General features: G+C 38.4%; 1 protein-coding gene across 2 annotated transcripts in view; it reads left to right on the forward strand.

Annotated features, from left to right (window-relative positions):
- GLIS3 (GLIS family zinc finger 3) overlaps positions 1 to 14,692 on the forward strand; it is a 119,462-nt gene extending 104,770 nt beyond the window's left edge. For both annotated transcript variants that reach the window (XM_054289031.1, XM_054289024.1), the window contains exons 7-9: positions 5,235 to 5,413; positions 11,883 to 12,062; positions 13,259 to 14,692. In XM_054289031.1, coding sequence (XP_054145006.1) covers positions 5,235 to 5,413; positions 11,883 to 12,062; positions 13,259 to 13,395 — 496 coding nt within the window. In that variant the 3' untranslated portion in view covers positions 13,396 to 14,692. The remainder of the gene's footprint in view (positions 1 to 5,234; positions 5,414 to 11,882; positions 12,063 to 13,258) is intronic.
- Positions 14,693 to 15,920: the final 1,228 nt, after the last annotated feature.

Here is a 15,920-nt window from a genome sequence, read left to right on the forward strand (position 1 = left end):
ATAAGTTCTGCAGCAGTAATTCTTTTCACTTATCTGAGTGTGTGCTTATATTCCCTTTATGATTTCACTGTAAAATAGTAGGTAGCTCCAAGCTAAACTTCCAGAAGCAAAAGCATCTGCATAGTTCTTCTACCCAAGAAGCCAAGACTTCCAACCTTCATGTTACAAAGCCCTGTATTATACAAAGGGCTGCCTCAAAGAAGGTCTGTAGTTAACAGTGTGGTTTTGAAATAAGTACATCAGCTTCTTTCCAGGCAGAGGATTGCCTGTTAATCATGTTTTATTTTTAGTGGGCAAACGACACCTATAAATGACAAATGCTTGTGTCGGAGGTATTGGTAAGGCTAACCCTGAACCTGAGCCATAGGGTCACAGAATCCTAGAATAATTTAGGCTGGAAAAGACCCTTAAGACCATCAAGTCCAACTGTTAACCTAACACTGCCGAGGCCACCACAAAACCATGCACCAAGTGCCACGCATCCACGTGTCTTTTAAATACCTTCAGGGATGGTGACTCCACTGCTTCCCTGGTGGAGCCTGGTCCAGTGTCTGCCCGACCTTTCTGTGATGAAACTTTTCCTGTTATTCAATCTAAACCTTCTCTGGCACAAGTTGAGGATGTTTCCTTCTTGCCCTGTTGTTTGTTACTTGGGATTTGTGTTACTGAGTTCCGCCTAGCTACAATCTCTTTTCAAAGCAAACCTAGCAAAGTTTGGAAATCTTCTCACACTTTTTTTTTTCCCAAAGGCATTTTTTCCTCTTTGCCACATTTGCAAGAAACTTAGTTCTCTGATACAATATAGGCACAGAAAATACTGAGAGATTTTATGAAAAGTTACATAGTCTCCCTCCAGGGAGTCTGTATATTGAGGTACCTGCTCACAGCTCTCTTCCTTAAATTCCACTTCAAATTCCACATAAAGTCTCCTTTCATCTTCTCACCAAAAAGTTGAGGTACTGGTCAGAATATTTGTTTGTTCATTCTGCCATCCCTTCTTTCATCTAGATTTTGGTTTTCTTGCCCAAAATATTTATGTTATGCAAGAAGATTGCGTTCCTTAAAAAAAAAAAAAAAGACGACAACGACAACAACAAAACAACACCAAAACAAGACAAACCCAAAATTCCAAACAAACAAACAAAAGCCCCGAAACCAAAACACCCACAAAACTTGTGGCAGAGAAATCATTGGAGAGAAACATTCATCATAGGTAGGTAAAAAATTAGGCTTTTATTATTTTGGTCAAATGAATATATTCATAACTTTAGGGAAAACATCTTATTTGTTCAATTTTGTTCCTGGCAAAAGGTATGCTTTCCTTAAATGTGTTTTTAAAACATGTTTATTTGATTGTCACTTTTAAGTAGTCAGACTAACTTATAGTGCAATATGCTCGGTTTCACAAACTGTGTCACAAGAGAATGTTTTCTTCACTGACAGCAGACTGAGGATCTGTAAAGGCACTACGACACAGCATAAGGTGTGAGTTCAAAGAATGTGAGTTTATAGAAAGAATGTAAGATCAGAAAATGGATGCACCATCCCAGATTTTTTTACTTTTTTAGAAATAAAATTCAGGCATTCCGGAAGGAATGATCATGGATTTTTCTTCATTTAACATTGTCCGAAAGAGCAGCACTGTACAGGACACTGTTTGAGGCAGCAGCCTCTTACAGGGAGCTTGTAGTTCAGTCCTCTGTCCAGCCAAACCTTCAGCTCAGCCAGATGAAAGCCTGATCACCTTACTGTGTGAACTGCATAACATTTGGATATGTTCCCAAACATGCTGAATCCCATGCAAAAATGACTCCATCAGGTAAAAGAGCAGCAACCCAATAAATACTGTTTACAAGTTGTCCAAAGAAAACTATGGCCTCTGAAGAAAAAAAAATCAGGATTTTCAGCTTTAATGTTCGATTTCCACTTCAGCAACATATCTATAGCAACCATAAAGATTCATTTTGTCGGAATGGTGACAAATGCTTTAATTTACATTGCAAAGTTGAGGGAAAAAAAAGAAGAATGAAGACAGAACTACATCCAACATAATTACATAGTTCCTGTCTCAAATATTTAATGTTAGAAGCAATTTCTGCCATAGTGTAGCATGGAATAATGGTAGGTAAATGATGTCTTTTATATGCAGGTGCAGTTTCTTTTCTTTCAATATATAAAGAAAAATATTTTTGAAAATTTTAAAAATACTTGGTTGCAGTGAAATAAATTGAGGAGTTGCAAAGCACTTGGGTTTCTAGGTGAAGAAACGTCTTATATATATTTTTGCTACAGAGACATAAGAGGTTGTTTCCCCACTTAAAAAAGGATTTATTTGTAGGTGGCCAACCATGATAAAATAAACTATATTAAAGCATTATATAAATACACAGTTTATACTGCATATTATGACTCTTTGATTTTCCTCTTGCCTTCCTTTTCCACACATTTCTTGGGTTGTGCATGTAGTTGTAGTGACTGTTTACTGGGCCAGCTCCAGTGAAGTGTGTGGCATTGTATGGGGCATTTTAACTAATCTCATCAAAACAGATAAGCTTTGGTAACTTTGTCATCCATCTTGCTTACTACCAAATGTAGTCATTCTCCAGAAAGACACTTTTTCACAGCTAAAATTGGAAAAGAAAGATTTTCTTAGTGGCTCCAGAAACGTTTCTGCTCGGATTTTACATCAGGCATAGGATAGGGCAACTTTCAGCAAATCTGGCTGGTTCCTGATTGAATTGATGCCTGGGCTTGACTGTAGTTCTTGATTGCAGTTTCCAAGTGGTTACAAACCGGTCCTGAGTGTTTCAGGATCACAATCAAATTAGCTGTTCTCCCAGGAATATAATGAGATTTGTTCAGAGATAAATCTGGGCTGTGACAAGTACAAGTTTCTCTTTTGTTAAGCAGAAGGAAAGAAAAAGTAGAAAACTATAGTCATGGATATGAGTAAGCCAGATTGATTTATAAATAATTATAAAGACCATGTCTACTAAAAAGTAGTCCTCTCTGCCAGTGAAATATACTGTATTATTATTGGGAGGGAGTTTTTTGGATGTTAAATCAAAGATAAATCTGTAAAACTGTGCTTTCCACTTTCAGTTTTGAAAAGGATTTTTCCCATTAGTGGCTACTGGTTAAAATAATTTTTCAGAAATTAATTTTCCTAAATTAATCCTGAAAACACAAAGGATGATATTCCATGATTTTAAAAATAATCATAGTATTTAAAGACTGCCTGTGCTTAGCTCTCAATCTCTGGCAGGAGATAGCAGTCTTTCTATGTGACTCCTATACAAAAAACTAACTCCAGTTATTACTCAGGAGACATATAACCAGGTAGTTACAGCGCTTTTTAAAAACCTCTGATATTTTTATCACAATATAACTACTGATTTCTCTTTCTAAAAAAAAAAATGTATAATAGAATTATTGTGAAATATGTGCATGCTTTGTTCTCTTCCTCCCTGGTTTATCTTTCAGTCTACTTGCAGCTGTCATCTGGAACAATTAAATATTTGACCCATTACTCAATGGCTCAGTAGTAACATTTTTATTTCCTCCATCCATATAGCTTTTCTGAAGTAATATATGTTTATGAAGTTAATATCACATCAGCACCAGGACCATCCAAACCCTACCTAATATGCTTAAAAATGTGCTTCTCACAGAAAACTGAATAGGAAGTACACCATCCAGAGTTCATCTTGAGACTTCTTACACTCCAAATGTAGATTATGATTCACCAGAAATGTAGTAAATACCTTTCAAATGAAGTCAAAACCACATAGAGATAACATGTGGCAGATAGAGATTCTTAGCTGCAGCATAAAAGATCTCAAGTGACTTCTATTTAAATATAGTTATAACCTGTATGATGACCCTACCCAGAGGTCTTCTGTAGAGCTGCTACTGGAGTTGCACCTTCTGTTGTATTCAGGGTGTGATAAACTCTTCCTTGACACTTCTTTAGGAAAAACATGTTTTTATATTGGGGGGAAAAAAAAGTCATCTAGTATATTGAGGCCCAGTCTCAGGACAACAGGGACCAGATCCATAGTTTAGAACACCAGCAGACTGTGCTAACTGCAGGCACTGATCCCTCCTAGCAGCAGCCACTGAGCACACAGAGAAAGGTATTCCTCCTCAGCAGACTTGCAGCTTGTTTTTAGTGGTGGAGAGACAGGCTGATCTGCAACAAGATTTGACATGTCACTTTCCACTCACCTTCTTGCAGAAATGTCATGGTTCTTTTTTGGTGCTTGGGAATTTTTCCAGCTCTCCTCTCATTGATACAAAAGTGGCCCAGGGCCATTCCTGAACTTTCATTAAGTAGCCAGATCCCACCAGTCTATTGGGTGGTTTGGGGTACAAACAGAAGCTCTTAAAATCCTAGCTTTCTGCCTGCAAAAAAGATTGCATGGCCTATCTGTAATGGACTTTGAGGTATGCAGTTCTAAGGAAATGCAGAAAAAAATCAGTAAAAAGTTAAATTCCATAAAACTCTTGTGTAAAATCTTCAAAAGCATTGCACATCCTTGTGGTGCCAGTAATGACAGAGCTGTGCAAAACGTAGCCCTGTGGTGATGAACCTCTGTGGCAGCTGCACCACCAGATTTGTTCTCAAGCACTCTCTCTTCTTCCAGTCTTGTAAGTTTGTAGTTTGAGTCCAGATCAACATTTTGATGTGGTCAGATTCTGGAAGCAATTTAACACTTGCCCTTACCTGCTTTAAATTGACATCAGATTGTTTATTGTCAAGAAGCTCTGTGTAACACACGAAGATTTCTAGAGTCCGAAACCTGGGCCTGAACCTAATACCTAACAACTCAGTGGCCAGTGACCTGAACTGACCTCTCACTGTCAGTGAGCAAGACCAGCTATTAATTGATAAATAAAGTTGGTACAAAGGCTTACAATAAACAGATGGCAGTGGCTCCAAAATCAGGTCCCCCTTTAGGCATGTCCTCCAATTATGGCTTAGACACACACACAGAAGGAGTGGATTAAAAGTAGTTTTCCATTATAAGGGGCAATTCAGCCTGCTAATTTCCCAGATGTTAAGTCTAATGATACATCACCATTTAAAAATATGTCATCTCTATTAGGGCTACGCACTCTTATTTTGGAAGTCTGTATCTATGCAAATAACTAAAGTGATCTAAATAAAGTAAAAACAATCTTTAGCTCTTATGTGTTGGAGTTCTTACAGATTTGTGGTCTTGGACTTCTAGGTTTGTTGCTCCAGTTCCTTCTCATCACATCAGCCCCCAGAGAATGTCCATTCAACATCCCATGATGCAGAGACAGACTCCACAACCTCCTCAGCTTCCACAACTTGCAGGGATGCCTCTGAAGACATACCAACAAGCACAAAGCCCTTCTTTTCAGCCAAATGCCCTTCACATCCAGGGTAAGAAGGAAGAACCTTCATCGCTGATGTTAGGTATTTGTTGCTGTTGCAAATCTTCAAATTAAGTGCTTCAGGGATTGGCGCTGATATTGTTAAGGTACTTTTCCTTGAAAGACCCTAGGAGGTAGCCTTTAGGACCCTGCCTTCAGACTTTCTTAAAATATTTACCTTAGCTAGTTGTTATTCATACTGGTATGGAGTTACATGTTTCTCTTCATATTGATTTTCAGTGCTGTTCTTGACAGAGAATGGCAAAAAGTTATGGATGGCTTTTAATTTCCCAATGTTATGCTTCTAATTCCTCCTGATTTAGCACGTAAGTATTAACTTGCTTTTCAAGAGATAGGATATTTTTGTCCCTTGCACTTGTGGGGAGATGGAGAACTCTTCCTGTGTAAGCGTGGATGACTCTTGCAGCTGTGTTCCCACTTGTGCTGTGTAATCAACATCTACATGACCTCTCTCTCTCTCTCTCTTCAATCCTGTATATTTATTCTGTAGCCAAAGAAAAAAGTCATCAGCTTGTGGGTTGTTTTGTTTGTTTGTTTTTCTTAGCTGGTGGAGATTGAATGCTATTTACTTTAACATTTCAGGAGTGTGTTGACAACAGTGTTGTTTTTTCCTCTCAAATGTTTAAATGTATGATTTGTCATACTTATAGACACAATTACATAGCAGACTGGACTTTTTAAGGTCTTAGGAGTCTGCTTATTGATCAGGCTTCCTGAGTATTATCATTGTAGGTATCATAGGAAACATGCTAGGAAGAGCAAGGTGTACTGGTTTTGCACAGTTTGGTTTTCGTTAGCAGAGGGGCCACGAAGACGGCTCCAGTGAGAAGCTGCCTGAAGCTTCCACCATGTCCAGCAGAGGCAATCCGTGATGGCTCTGAGGCTGGACATGCTGCTAGCCAAAACTGGGCCAAGGAATGAGGTTGGTAATGCCTCTGTGAGAACATATTTGAGAAGAAAATCAGAACAAAGTGGGCACAGTTTTGCTTCTAGTCAGAGAAGAGAAGAGGAGGAGGTGAGAACATGTGAGGGAAGCAACATCACAGCACCAAGGTCAGTGCAGAAGGAGGGGAGGAGGTGCTCCAGGTGCCAAAGCCAAGATTCCTCTGCAGATGAAGCAGCTGTGCCCCTGCAGCCCATGGGGATCCATGGGAGATCCACCTGCAGCCCGTGGGGGATGTGTCCATGCTGGAGTGGGTGGATGTCTGGAGGAGGCTGTGATCCAGTGGGAGACTTTATGGGAGAGAGAGGGCCCCTGCTTCCAGGGTGGAGCAGCCTGTCCTTGGAGAACTGCACCCCATAGAAGAGTGACCACACCACAGCAGTTTTGGGAGGACTGTGTGCCCGTGGGAGGGGACTCACGTTGCAACAGGTGTGATTTGGCTGCTGCTCATGAGAGCGGACCCACAAAGAGGTGTTCACAGAGAACTGTCTCTCATGGGAGGGACCCCATGGCCTCACAGGGGAAGAACTCCTCTCCCTGAGCAGCAGAAGAAAATTTTAGTGATGAACTGACCAAAACCCCCATGCCCTGTCTCCCTGTGCTGTTGGTGGGAAGGAGGAGGGTCTGGGCAGGAAAAGATGTTTCAAGGCCTTATTTTACTTCTCATTATCCTCCTCTGATTCTGTTAGTAATAAATTTCACTTTGCAACCTTAAGTTGAGCCTGTTTTGCCCTTGAAGTGTTTTCTCTCAACCTTTATCTCACTCATGAACCTTTTGTTAATTTTTTTTCCTTTTTTCCCTCTGCTGCCCAGAGAGCAGGGAAGGGTCACCGAGTGCCTCTTGTGGGTGCCTGGCATTAGGCCACTGTCAAACCATGACACAAGGCTTCTTCTATTTTCTTCCATGGATGTAAGCAGTCTCTCTCTTGGCAAAGAGAGGAAACATCTTACTGAGTTCACAAATGTGAAGGAGAGAAAAGAAAGTGCCAATCCTGTTACATTCTTCATGTTACACTGGCCTCAGAGAAGCAGGATCTGAGGCTGAGGCAGGTGGTTTTCTCCACAGAGTAGTAATTCTTTACAGCACTGATCAGTATGAGAAGAACATGAAATTTACCAATGGACATAAGCAGTTATAGTTGGCTTTCTATATTCTCTGATAGACATTTCACTAATAATGTATAGCCAACAGAGTACAGGGTGAAATTTCTTAATATGCAGTTCATTGTCAAATGACATACATGAAGGAACTGGTCCAGTAAATTCCTAGTGCAAGGCTTGAAGGGGTCGGGTTAGCCCTTCTATTTCCACAGTATAGAACATTTTACTTGATTCCCTTTTTTGTTGAACATTTGGCAAGAAATCATCTTGAAAGGCATTGAGACATCAAGGTCTGTCTTTCTGCCTGGAGCAGAAATTGTCTTTCAGTTATACAGATGGCTTTACCACCTTCTTCCTCTCATGGCCATGGGAGTTTTAGGAGTCCTAGAAGTTGGGAGCACAAGCAGTTGCTCCAGAGAAGAAGACTTCCCAAAGAGTCCTGCCTCCCAGAGATTCACAAATCACCCTGGATTAATTGTTACTCCACACAGGACTTGCACTGGCTTGTGCAGAAACCTTCATATCTCCTTGAGCATCTTCTCTTCAGGGCAGGCCAAAACAATGCTACTGTGTTCCCATCTCCCTCTCCTACTGTCCAAAGAGTATTTAAAAGGACAAAAGATGTAGGTCATCATTCTTTACAAGAAGAAGGCCCAGTAGAGACCGTCATCTGAGTGAATGTCACATTTGAATTGAAGCCCTGTTACATGGCCAAATTTAAGATACAGTTTAATACTATCTTCTGAGATCAAACAGTGTTTGAATTTCAAGGGCTTAGACCTTAAACCTGTACCATACTTAGTCCCATGTTATCATTACTGTGTCTGCTTCACTCTCCTAGGAAAGCTTATTGAGAAGCTTTCCAAACCCTGTTGAAAACAGATACTGCTGACAGGAATTATTTGCACACAGATAACAGCTCAAAGTTCAAATTCTAAACAATTTTGCACTTAAAACTAGTAAAAACACAATGTAGACTGAACTCTTAATTGTTTTTTTTAGTATTGAAAGATACAGTACAGTGCAATTCAATACCCACAATGTGGATATTAAATGTTTTTTCAAAGATCAAGTAACCTATCATCACTGTACAAGGTATTTCGTCAGAATGTACTCACTCCAGCTTAAGCACAGCTGTCTCATCCTATATGCTACACTGAAAGCATTTACCTGTGTGCCTTAAGGGCTTACCTAAATTCTCTCTCTCAAAAGCAGATGTTTGAAGAGTTTATGTTTTCCCAGTACCAATACAAAGATTGCTGTCTTCCTTGGTCAATTCATTGCAATGCAGAAAAACACCATGGAGTTATCTCCACACCATACTATTATGTATACAAGAAGTGGCTGTGAGAAGTTCTGTTAGTTTCTATCTCCTGCAGTTCATAACCTGCCTTTTCAAGATTTAAAGCGCTGTAAATATAGCCACATCAGCTCAATCTGCTAGTAGACAATGGTGACAATCTGCCTCAGTATGTAGTCTTAAACTTGTCAGTTACATGTAAATTTGCTTTATCAAGGAAGAAAGAGTTTCATTGCCCAAAAGCTTTTTGAAGAAAACAAGTTCTTAACAGACACAATTTCTGAAAGCCTGAACATCTTAAAAGATCATGGTGATCTCAGAGGACTATCCTTTAGAGAGAAATATTTATGAGATCCAAGACTGACAGCCTTCTTGTATCTAATAGCGACTTGTATTGTGAAATGTCTTTTCCTTGTAAGAACATTGTCTACAGTTCAAGCTTCATTATTTGTTCTGAATGATTTTCAACATACACAGTAATGTCAGAGAGGGCTTTCTGTTGCCTCAGTTAATATTACATAATTGACTAAATATTCCCTTTTCTTGCTTGTGAAATTCCCACTATCCTTTGCTGCATGGAATGTTCCTAATTGATGTTAGATGCCTCACTGAGCTATAGAAATGAAGCCCTTCTTTTCCTTTCATTAGATTGTAGTATTTTTTACTGTATTACCATTCCATAAATGTGAAACTATCCTGACTTGAAGACTGGAACTTCCCAGCTAGATGCTTTTGTATGCCAGTGCAATATGTGTTTATAGACAGAAGACAGTGCAGGTGCTGGAAATCTGCAACAATTTGTCCAGTACCTGTATTGTACTGGTGATTCTTTTCAACCATGAAAAACTACTCTCAGGAGAGGTGTCTGAAAACACAGGCACCTACAGTCCTCAGGCAGCTGCCAGAATATGGTACTGCTTGCTCTGAGACAAGCCAGAAGAGATGTTCTAGGTATGAAAGGAAAGAACAGCAACAGAGGCTCCCTCTTCACAGTAGAGAAAATTTATTGTGCTGTTTAATATAGGGTAAGGTAAAAGTTCTTTAGGCATGGGTAAAGCTAACTTGCTTTTGGATGATACTGTAAACATTTTGACACTAGAAATCTGGCTGTTCTTAAAAATTGTGTCTGTAACTCTGTTCACATGTCTTTGTGAGTTAAGCAGATGGCCAGAGCTGTCTGAGTTATGGAAGAAATAAATTAAAAAATGCAAAGTATTAATTTAAAGAAAATAAAAAGCTGTCATTTCTTTAAAAAATTGTTAGCTTATATGAGTTAGTTGTATTAGTACAGACAGGTCTACTAGTTACAGCTATCTTTAAATTAAAAATAATAAGATTTTAATAAACAGAAACATTTCTATTTTTTCACATTTGAAAATCTGTCTGTTAGTACAGTATGTGACTTGAATCTCTCTTGTACTCTTCCTTTTGTTCTTCACAGCCAGATGGTACCACATGATTACATGGTGTTCGTGTAATTTGCCTACTGGACATGCAGAAATAGGTATATTTCTGCAGGAAATACACCTATATTTCCACAAAGAAATGCTATCTTGAAGTGTTTTAGACCAAAGACAGCTGGAACTTTTACATGCCATAGAGGCAAAGACTACTCAAGCATGGCATATATTTCTGAATGGCAACTATAATGATTTTCTTGAGAAAATATTCTCTCTTTCTTGTGACAGGCAGAGAGATGACTGAGGATGAAATAGATGTCCATCAGAAACTTCCTAGCATATGGAAATTATAATTGTGGCAGTCATTCATTACATACCTATAATGAAATCTTTGTCCACAACCGTTCAATAGGATAAGGATGCTATTACAAATGTATGTGGACCCCAACTGTACAAGTGAATTTGACCTGAGCTGTCTACCAGGGTTTTTTAGAATGAGCCTTCAGAACAAGGCTCTTTAGGTTATAAAAAACAAGAACTTCTTGCTTTTAGAAGCAATTCTTACAGCTTACACGTCTATCATACTCAAAAATGTTCACTGTCCTAGGGAAGTTATGCTGTCATGTCATAGCTGTTTGCTCTGTACCTTGACATCATGAATCTTGGCTGTAGTGCACTGATTCAAAGAAACACAGGTGATGTAACCTTGTGCATGTGTGTGTTTTAAATAGTTTAATAAGAGAAAAAATTTTACAATCAAGAGTTGCAGCTGAAATGTTCAGTTGCTGGAAATTTATTAGACAACCTGTTTGCATTTTTTTTTTGTTTTTCAAGTGCTGCATGAAACACAGAAAAGTGATGGTACAGTTAGGTCCCTAACAGATATCTCAAGTATATATCTGTATATATCAAGTATACATCAGGTCTGCTGCCTGAACTGGATATGGTTTCATGTTATCCTACATTCAGCTGTATTGCAGATTATCTTGGGCATGACACTATGTGAATAAAGACACCAAGTTAGGAGATTTTGCTGTGTCATGTTGGACTCCAGTTCTAAGACTGGATTGATGCACTGCAGATGCTCACAAAGACATTTAGAATAGGACTAAATAACTGAGGGGAAGAGAACCAGATATGCTTATTTCTTGCTTAAGACTCTCTGTTTTAAAAGATGGATAATTGACACTGAATTGTGAAAATTACTTGTACCTAAGAAAGTGACACTAGTTTTCTGTGCTCTCTTTCCATGATAATTTTTTTTTCTCAGAGTCTCTATGCATGACTCTACTATCAGCCAGCTGTCTTGGCATCAGTGATAGATCCTTGGATTTTATTCAGATTTTACTTGTGTAATCTTCTTTCATTTTGAGTTTAGCATTTTCTTAGATTTTCAAACAGATGCACAGTGTGACTCTGGAGAATACCAGTTCAGACACAGGATTGCGCAGTACAGGGAGAAATTCCTGAAAAATTTCAGCTTCTAGCCAGTCAGTGCCTCTCACAGGTCATGATGGAATCAGGATGTCCATGTAGTAGCAACCTGAGGAAGTTTTAGGGAGCATCATATCAATACTGCTTTATTTGTTTAAAATTATTGAAGACCTGGTGATAGGGCAGTTGAGGTTTTTATCATTCTCATGGCCATGGTTCCACAAACTCTCCTTTTTATCTCTTTCCAGGTCTTTTACTGATGGCCTTCTTCTCATTCTAGGCTTTTATGGGCAGCTTCAGACTTTCTGCCCTCCACATTATGCTGACACTCAGAAGAACATACAAGACAGTGTTTCTTGCAATATGGTTCCTCCTGTTGACTGCTCAGCTCTCGCATCAGCAGGCCAGGGAGGGCTTGGCATTTTCCATGGAAGTTTTTCAGATCATTCTGGTATCAAAGGTAAATAACTGCTGGTCACTCCACGTATGATTGCGTAGAGTTTGTGAACTTCAGCAGATATGCATGAGCTGTGTATTTGGGTGGGACATGTCCTGACAGATTTGACTTTTTAGAAAGAGGAGAGAGTTTTCAGACCTTCATGGAGCGGTTGGTGTTGGGAGGCCGGAACTCGCCATAGGTGACAGTAACAACCAGCCTGTGTGCAGTCTGAGCACTGTTGAAGGCTTCTCAAGATTATAGCCTGTGGGACTTACACAGCCTCTGGTTTGTGTATTTCAGCTGAAATAAGGTCCATTGAGCCCTCTGCGATATTTGTGCAGCCACTTCTTTCCACTACACATATTGTGGCAGAGACCCGAGATGATTCAAACTACTGATTTTGCTTGGTGCATGTTTGGTTTTATCAGTCTTGAATTTCATTTATTCATGTTTCAATGACAAAAACTGCCTGGATGAACACTCATCTGTGTGCATATAACTTAGTCTGTGCCTAGATGAAAAGTACTTAAGGGGCTTGCATGCTGCTCTGGAAGGCTGAAAGATCTCTGTGCAAAGGATCAGTTCAAAACAGTGAGCCTACTCTTAGCGTTCAACTAATGCCCAGGTCTTTTACTGTCCTTCCACACAGCGTGAATCCACTTAACATTTATTATGCTTTGAAGTCCCTCTTATGTCTTGGTCCTTCAGAAGTGTATTGCAAAGCCAGTGCACCTGTAATTACAAAGAGGAATCTTACAGTATGTTAACATGTTATCCAAAAGATGGGAGTGTGTCTGCAAACAGTTATTCTTGGGCTTACTATTGCCACTGGTAAAAGGCAGTAATTTCTGTGCCAGAGTCTACTTTATGGCAACATTCTACAATATTTTGTTGCCTTTTATCCTGTGTTCAATATGATGAAATGTGTTAAACACGCACGAAGTTTATTTTTAAAATTATCACAATTTTAACACCCATTAAATGGGGAGGTTAGTTGCAATGAAATCTGCTCTACTTCAGACTTGATTCTGAGAGAACTGAAAATTCCTCCCTTGGTAAGCAGTAAGTTGTGTAATTAATTTCATACATAATTTGATTTGTTTTATTTGTGTATTTGATTTAAAACAATTTTCAGTTCTATGCATAAGTATTAGGACATCATTATATAGTTATCCTACTTATTAACTGGGGCTTTTTTGTTTTGTTACTTCTTCCAGTGTACGACTTTCCAGCAGGGTCTGTAGATATCTTTGATGATTCAGCTTGCAGCATGCCAGAAGACAGCAGTTTCCTACAAGTAAATGCAGTGGATCATTGTTCCAGCCATCTTTCTTCTGTATACACTGAAGGCTAAGTAATGTGTATCTATTTACAAGAACTTGATTCTGTTTCATCTTGCCCTTCTGTTATTTCCCTACAATTTTTTTTCTCTCCATGAAACTGCCATGTATGTATGGGGATATGACTAGATATACATACATAATGGAGAGGGGAAAAAACAATTACCAAGCATTCTTCATTTAATCAAGCAGCCAACTGAGAAGGAGAATGTTTGGAGAAAGCAACGTTTGCCAAAATCTTAGCAATTGTTTATTTTCTTCTCATATGTGGTACAGCAACTATACTTTTAAAATTATTTCTTCTTTTATTTTCTCAAAGGGAATTCAGAGACCAAATAAGAAAAGTGGTTGTTGGCTGTAATCCTTTCAAGCTGAATGGGTGCACTTGCAGAAAAACACAGCTTTAGAAAATTCCTTTTTCAAACAAGGAAAAGAAACAAAACCAGAGCATACTACAAACATTTCAAAGGCATAAAGTTTTGCACAACCTGTCTGCATGTGATAGTTCCAAAGTTTTACACACACCAGGATCCAAAAGGGAGACAAGAAGACATACATATAGGCACTACCTATTGGAGGCATTGGTGTGGCTTCTTTTTGGATCAAAGGTTGTTGGTAGAGAATTTCTTACAGGCCTCATAGTAGGTGTCCTTTCTTTCTCTCTTTATTTTAAGCCACACAATACAGCTATTCTTGTTTTCCCAATATTCATTCTGACCCTCTAAACATGAATAAGATAATTTAAATATACAAGAACTTATGTGGGCTTTGTGGCTATTTAGCAGATCTGCCAGATAAGCATAAATGTATTTTAACTTTCAGTTGCTTTTTAATTAGATTTTAGAGCATTGTTGCTGTCTGTGCTATAGTCTTCGCCAGGAAGGCTTAAAATCTTTTGTAGGAAAGAGTCTTCCTTAAATTCCACATTTTTTAAAAAAGCTATCTGTACTGATTCAACTAAAAAAATTTTAATTGTCCTAATCTTTTTCCATAACACATTTTCAGAAAGAAGAACTACTCTTAAGTGCACTGCAATTCCACTGGTTACTTAGAAAGATAAAACTGTACTGATTTGGTGGTTTTGATTTTTCTGATCAATGTCAGGCTCAAGGTCCTCAAATTTAGTTCAGGATGCAAGCAAATTGAGTTGTAAAACACACAAGGTTATGAGTTAAAACCAGTATTTTGCACTGGAGATGCCATCACTGTGATCCTGCATGCCTTGAGAACAGCTCTTAAATTAGACTGAGTTTTTAGGTTTTAATTCCTGTTCATACGTTTTGTGGACTTCTTAATGTGTAGTGTACATCACAATATTCTCATGACCTGATAGAGTAAGGACAGAAAAGTTCATCCTTGCAGGCTGGACCATAACTATGCTTCAGAAATAACTCTTCCAAAGAGATAAAATAAAAAGGTTTATACAACTTTTTTTTTTTTCCTGGCAAACTTTTGAGTTGTTAAGTCCAATTTGGGTCCAGTTCATAATTTAATCTGCAATTATGTGGAACAGATGAATTTATGTCCGGACGTTTGTGAACATTGGCAATCTTTTGAGGTTTGTATTCATGAAGTATATTCTTATGTGCAGTTATATGCTTAAATATTTAATGAAGAGATTTTTATCTGATACATAGAATATATTGATAAACCATTCACATAAATGAAGTACAACAAGAAGTAAAGTGACTAAAATGTAGCCAATCCTGTGCTAAATTCTTCCTCCATATATTCTGCTTCTCACATCACAAGAGAATGTGTCCCTCTGCTCCCGCTTGCACTAAGAGGTCTAGATGTTACCATGTGTGATTTGCATTGCATTAAAAGACAGCAGGCATTCTTCACAGCTATGCATATGCAATCAAAAAGACAGTCCTTTTGCATAATGTGCATTGACTGCAAGTTTCGCTTTTCAATAAAGCTTTACTTTTTTACTACCTTAAAGCCCATTCTGTGGTCACTGCACAAATGTAACTTGGTTCAGTAGGAATAATTAGTCACACTGAACACTTTAATTTCAAATGTGTGGAATTGTGTTTTGTTCCACCAAAGTCAGCAAGGGCAGGATCAGACTACGTGTGGACATTTACATGTACATATATACTTCCATATATATAAATCCCTCAAAATTCTTTTAAGCACATGATTGTCCAGAGTTTGTCCATTGCTGTTTACAAAACTGAAATATTGTTGCTGTCTTCAGATCTGTACTGCCTTGACTTTTAAACTTTTTGAAATATTTTTTTCTAGTATCTGAATGTACAAGTTGCTCTGTAGAGTTGAGAATTATACTTTTTGAAACATACTGACCAAAGGGAAAGTGGGAGTACACAATTCAAAAAGGGCATTTTCAGCTTGGGAGTTCATAATTTACATTTTAAAAAGGAAACTTTTGCAAGTCATTAATTCATTCTTTCATATATATATGTATTTACAACTTTCCATGAGCCCTAATCCTAAAAAGAAGGCCCTAGAGAAGAGTCAAATCAAGCACATGAATATGGGCTACCAGTCTGTAAAAAGGTAGGCCTATGTTTAC

This window comes from Melozone crissalis, unplaced genomic scaffold (assembly GCF_028551555.1).
Source record: "Melozone crissalis strain CALT ecotype California unplaced genomic scaffold, PUWL_Pcris_2 ptg000005l_1, whole genome shotgun sequence".
Classification (NCBI taxonomy): Eukaryota; Metazoa; Chordata; class Aves; order Passeriformes; family Passerellidae; genus Melozone; species Melozone crissalis.